Source organism: Trichechus manatus, unplaced genomic scaffold (genome assembly GCF_000243295.1).
Source record: "Trichechus manatus latirostris isolate Lorelei unplaced genomic scaffold, TriManLat1.0 scaffold00254, whole genome shotgun sequence".
NCBI lineage: Eukaryota > Metazoa > Chordata > Mammalia > Sirenia > Trichechidae > Trichechus > Trichechus manatus.
Window position 1 is genome coordinate 592409 of NW_004444190.1, and position 6016 is coordinate 598424.

The window sequence follows — 6016 nt, forward strand, 5'->3', positions numbered from 1 at the left end:
ATCACCAGCTTCCTTGTCCCCTTCTGCCTTCTGGCCCTTGTCACTGGACTACTGTACTTTTGTCTGGTTTTGTTTTCATAACAGCTACAAAATCTCCTGGCTTATGGCCACATGAAGGTAGCTGTGAAAAATCTGTGACTTATCCCCAGGCATATCCAGGACACATGGGTACAAATGTCATCACTTGAAAGCCATGTTCTGCACGTCCTGTAGAATTTCAGTCCTTAAATTCCCTGTAAATGTGGTATTCTGATAAGTTCCCCAAGTGTGTGTGGGGAGAATATAGTCATTTGTTCTGGAGGTATAAACTTGGATTGAATTTATCTTCCCAAAAGGTAGTCAGGAATATAGTTATTTATTTATTACAGAATTTAAGTAGGGAGCTATTTATACCTCCAGAACAAATGACTGTATTCCTCTTGTACTTTTTACTCAATATTTGAGAGTCAGAAGAAGAAGAGGAATGAGAGTTTCTTCTGCTTGTTGACCTCTCAGTCGTCTGTACAACTCATGTTGATTCCTCATTCTTTTACCATCATCATTTTCCCTCAAGCTGTTTAGTATTACCAGAGTGACCCATGCATCCTGGTTTGCCTGAAACTGACTGGGCTATAAAACTAAAAGTCTTACATCTTGAGAACCCCTTAGTCACAAGCGCACTGGGATGGTTGGTTACTCTAGGTATAGCCTGCAGTTAAAAGCTTTCTCTGTACCATCTGGCCAGCAATAATATTTCTCCAGAAATTTTTATTCAGTGATCTAATTTTTTCCGTCTTTCTCTTAACCTTTGACTGTTTTGTTAGGAAAGCATCAACCAGGAGTAGATAAACCTGATCCAAAAACATGGAAGGCAAATTTCCGATGTGCCATGAACTCCTTGCCTGATATTGAAGAAGTCAAGGATAAAAGCATAAAGAAGGGAAACAATGCCTTCAGAGTGTACAGGATGTTGCCCTTATCTGAACGACCTTCTAAAAAAGGTAAAGATATTTATTGACTGAAAAATTGACCACTTAATGTATATCAGAGTTCCTCCATGACTTCCTTATTTCCACATCTATAGTCGCTTCAAGGGAAGCACACCTGTTCATACTGTAGATGATGATTCTGCCCTCACCTAGTTGGGAAAAATGACATCCAGGTCACCAAAGGCAATAAAAGAAACACTTGGAATTTTAACCATGTACAAGTTAAAGTAGAGGGTCAGTGAAAAAAGAGGAAGACCCTCAACGAGATGGATTGACACAATGGCTGCAACAATGGGCTCGAAGATAGCAAGAATTGAGAGAGTGGCACAGGACCAGGCAGTGTTTCACTCTGCTGTACATAGAGTCACTGTGAGTCAGAACTGATTAGATGGCACCTAACAACCACAAAACATTAAAGCAACTGGTTCTTTAAGAATTTCAGAAGGAGTTTAACTCAGGAGAAATGTTCCTCTGTATGTTCGTGAATTAATCCAAAACTCTTCTTTTGTTGCCACAGGAAAGAAGACAAAGACAGAAAAAGAAGACAGAGTTAAGCACATCAAGGTAATCTTTGGTTATTCAGAGAGAAGGCCAAAGTTGTGACATGTTAATGATTCATATTCTATTTCATAAAAACAAGTAATATGATCTCTGTGAAATGTTTCTTTTTTCTTCTTTTGCTATTGTGTTTTATGTGCTTTATATGTCTCCTCTTTGACTTGTAACCACTTGCAGACACAAACCCACACATCCCTTGCTTAATCCAGTTTCACTGAGAAAGTTATGAATGAAGTCACAAATTCACACTGAACTCCCCACAACTGTAATCAGCTGGTCACTTAGTTCCAGCTAAGCTCCAGCAACCAGCTAATGTATGATAATATCAAGTATGTTTTCAGCCTATTAAATATTTTTTAAAATAATGAAATATTATATCATTATTTTAAAAAATATATAGATTGTACATATTCAGTGACAGGCTTTTAGGTTGGGGACACAGTAGTCAATGCAGGCACTTTATTAGTGTGGTTCTGGATAGTTTTTTTCTGCTCCATTACAGAACCAACTGTGATAACTCCCATCAGTTAGGGATATGTGTGGGAGGGATATGTGTGGCAGGGGGGAGGGGAGAGCGTGCTTTTCAGTAGGGTGTATAGTCTGAACCCCTGCCCCCACAGTTAATTCCGCCCAGCCTCCATGGCTTGAGGGTCTCCGTGCTGTAGATTGGGTTTGTTGTTGTGTGCTGTCGAGTAGATTGGATAGCCCTTGTTAAATAGTGAGAGGATAGCCAAATAACTTTTGCAAAATTGGGGACAAACTACAGTTGCTAAGCAAAGAGCAGACAGTGCTCTTTGACCACAGATTCATAGACCATCAGAGGGAAGATTTTCTGGTTCACTGCCCTCAATTTGCAGAGGAAGACAGTAGAGGGACACAAGCCCAAGACCACACGGTTACTTAGCAATGAGCTTGAATGAAATGCCAAGTATTCTGATTTCCAATCTAGAAAAACTGTTGAAGAAAAAACCAAACCATCCAGACAACATAATGTTTAAAAACAGACCAATGAGTTGAAATAGTGAGAAATATGCAAAATACTTTAGATACAAAGTCAGATTCCTGAAGGCAGTTTGATTTTGAGTGAAAACTTAGATAAATTGCTAAACTTTTAAGTATATTTACCTCCACAATGGAAAATAAATATTTTAGGCAGAGTACATTTTAATAATGATACTCCCAGTTTTATTTTTGATACTTTTTAGTTTGTGACTATTTTAAATATAGCACAGTGTTAAGGCCTAAATTTTGTTTTAACTCATTATTGTGGAAAGTTTTATACACATTAAAAGGAAACAGATGAGCACAGTTTACCCCATAGACCATCACCCCAATTTCAGCATTAATCAGCTTGTGCCAATTTTGTTTCATTAGTACCTCCACCTACTTCCCTACCTCTACTACAAAATTGCCTATATTCAATGATTTTTGACTTACAAATACAGTTTCATGTGGTTCAACTCAATATTTTGAAGCAAATTCCAGATATCATATCAGTTCTTCAATAAATATTTCAGGGTCTATCTTTAAAAAATTTAAATAGCACAGTGTCATTATTTCACTTGAAAAAATTAACAGAAATTCTTCAATATCATCAAATATCTAGTCAGTGTTCTCATTTCCAATTGTCTCATAAATGTGACAAATTTTTTATAGTTTATTTGAATCAGCATCTGTATAAGGTACTAATGCTGTGATTTTGGATATGTCCCTTTAAATTTTTTTAACTTACAAGTTTCCCCTCCATCACTTAAAAAAAAATTTTTTTTTCCTTGCAGTCTGTTCATTGAAAAAGCCTAGTTGTGAGTCCTGTCATGATTCCCATAGTCTGGGGTTTTTTTTAGGCCTACATATTGGTAATGGTGTTGTTTTATCAGGAAAGTATAGCTTCCCCTCAAATATGTGAATTTGAACAATTTGGTACAATAGTAAGTGTGACCATATCATATTCACTATTATTTTCACAGTGCATGTAATTAACAGAACAAGTAATTAATACATATTTGATCACTGAATAGATGCATAAGTATTTGTTGTTTAAATAGATGCATAAATAAATATAATATCCAGGGTGGAAGTAGGGATTTTTACATTAGAATGTAGATTTAATTTAATAATCACAACTAGTGGAAAAATAAGAATGGAGTAACAGATGTTCACTTCTCAACAAACTTTGCTGAAACATACCCACCATATTTCATTGAATGTCAGATGCCAACAGCTGTAAGAGGCACCATTATTTTATATATCACTAAGAAAAACTACTTCCAGTGAAACCATGACACATAATTGATGATAAGGCATATCCTATTTCAGGATGCAGAAGTGTAAGGAAATATGCATCTTAGAATTAATGACACGTGGTGTTTTAAGTAAAGGACATCTGCAGTCATGGCAGCATTGGCGTTGCCGTCCTTGTGGCGACACAGATGAACAAGTTGTGGAAGGCATAGCCCTGCGTAGACCTGGCCGTAGTGGCCCAGGGCAGCAAGTTACAACTGTGCAAGTCAGTTTCCATCCTAGCCAAGTGTACATTTTGAAATTTTCATGTAATGGAAGATATGGTTACTACCCAAAACTTGTCCCTCTAAAGGATATTGTTCCTTCAGCAGAAGGCAGGTGATTCATTAGAAATAAGCAAAGTCTAACTTTTGTATTTAAACGTACTTGTATCTGTCCTACAGTGTAGTGGTGGAACATAGATAAGGCCAGTGGGCTTCCCAAATTCTGTGATTTATGAATGCTAAGCCATCGTGTTGACTTAATGTTTCTGTACAGTGTTTCAAAATTTAACTCCCCAGGTTGACTAGAATTGTATAGTCAAAGGAACTTATCCTTACTGAGCTATTAATGTACTACATTTTGTTTTACGTCAAAACACCTAAACTCTGAGTTAATATGTTTTGTGCAAATATGTAACTAGATAGAGTTAATACGTCCTGTGCAAATTTTCTTCCGCTGAGAAAATTTGTCTTGTGTCCACTAACTAGAGTGTATGAAAATTTGCTGTTAAAACAAGCTCTTCAAGCTGAATTGAAATTTTAATTAGCAAACAATGGTTAGGGTATGTGGAGCAAGTGTCAGAATTTTCTTGGGCCACTCAGACAATTTATCTCCATGCTATATATCCCCTCAGCAAACAGTTTCCCCTAGATTGGGATACTCAAGGCCCATTGGTGCAGAGACCCTTCCTCCACATTCTCTTACGTTCTCTTTGTGAGTCTATTCTATGTATTCAGTGAGTCGTGTGTTTCTTAAACTAATCCCTGCCTGTGTGGAGGGGGCTATCTGACGAAGTAAGGACAAGAAACTCCGTAGTGAGCAATAGTAGATCATATATCATCAGTGCATATGCGTGTTTCAAAACATATCGTGGAACAGATTCAGGCAAGTCCAAGACCAATAAGGATGGAAGGGGGAAAAACAGAGAGGTAACCAGTTGCTATCAAGCTGATTCTGACTCATGGTGACCCAATATGTGTCAGAGTAGAACTGTGCTCCATAGGGTTTTTGTGGCTGATTTTTTGGAAATAGAGCACCAGGTCTTTCTTCCAAGGCATCAGCCTTTCAGTTAGCAGCTGAAGTGCATTAAAAACAGAGGTAATAGTTGACATTTTTGAGCCCTGTGATGGGCAGATTATCTTTTTTACATGTGAGGAATCAGAGGCCAAGAAACGCTGAGTAATTTGTCTGAGATTGCATTACTTTATGGAGCTGGGATCTGAATCAAGGTCATCAATTCCAGAACCCATGTTCTTTCAGCACACCCAGTGCCTTGGAGCCTTCTAGAAGTTGCCAGGCCTTGGAGGAAATGGTAGCGTAATATGGTGGCCATTTCCCCTCACCAGGAACATCACAAATGAAGGCCCAGAGATTAGATTTGCTATCTGGTCTTCACTGTACAAATCAGGAAAGTGTCTTAGTTAGAGTAGGGTTTGCGTGAGGGAACAATGGGAAATAAAGACAGGTAAGATGCGGTGGATTATAAATGAATATTCTCTGCTTCATTGTTTGCAGATGATGTACACATGCTTTGAAACTATAAACTTCCAAGTCAAAACATTAGTGTTATGATGGAAAATATAACTGTGGAGGGTTTCTAAAGTCACTTGGTAGTAAGTAGACCTGGGCTGGATTGGTTCTGAATGCAGACCCCTGGGTAGAAGTTAGAGGAAAGCAAATATTCGTGCAGCAGAACTTTCTAATAGAGCTATTGACTCTAACAGTGAGATGAGCTATATTAAGAAACAGCGTACTGGCTGAGGGCTCTGGGGACCATGGTTTCGGGGAACATCTAGCTCAATTGGCATAACGTAGTTTGTAAAGAAAATGGTCTACATACTTCTTTGTAGTGTCTGGGGTCTTAAAAGCTTGTGAGCAACCATCTAAGATACTCGACTGGTCTCACCCCATCTGGAGCAAGGGAGAATGAAGAAAACCAAAGACACAAGGGAAAGATTAGTCCAAAGGACTAATGGAACACAACTACC

At 38.1% G+C, this 6016-nt stretch overlaps 1 protein-coding gene across 5 annotated transcripts in view; it reads left to right on the forward strand.

Annotated features, from left to right (window-relative positions):
* IRF2 (interferon regulatory factor 2) overlaps window positions 1-6016 on the forward strand; it is a 152209-nt gene that overhangs the window by 115247 nt on the left and 30946 nt on the right. For all 5 annotated transcript variants that reach the window (XM_023724671.1, XM_023724673.1, XM_023724672.1 and 2 more), the window contains 2 exons: window positions 804-980; window positions 1486-1532. In XM_023724671.1, the coding sequence (XP_023580439.1) occupies window positions 804-980; window positions 1486-1532 (224 nt within the window). The remainder of the gene's footprint in view (window positions 1-803; window positions 981-1485; window positions 1533-6016) is intronic.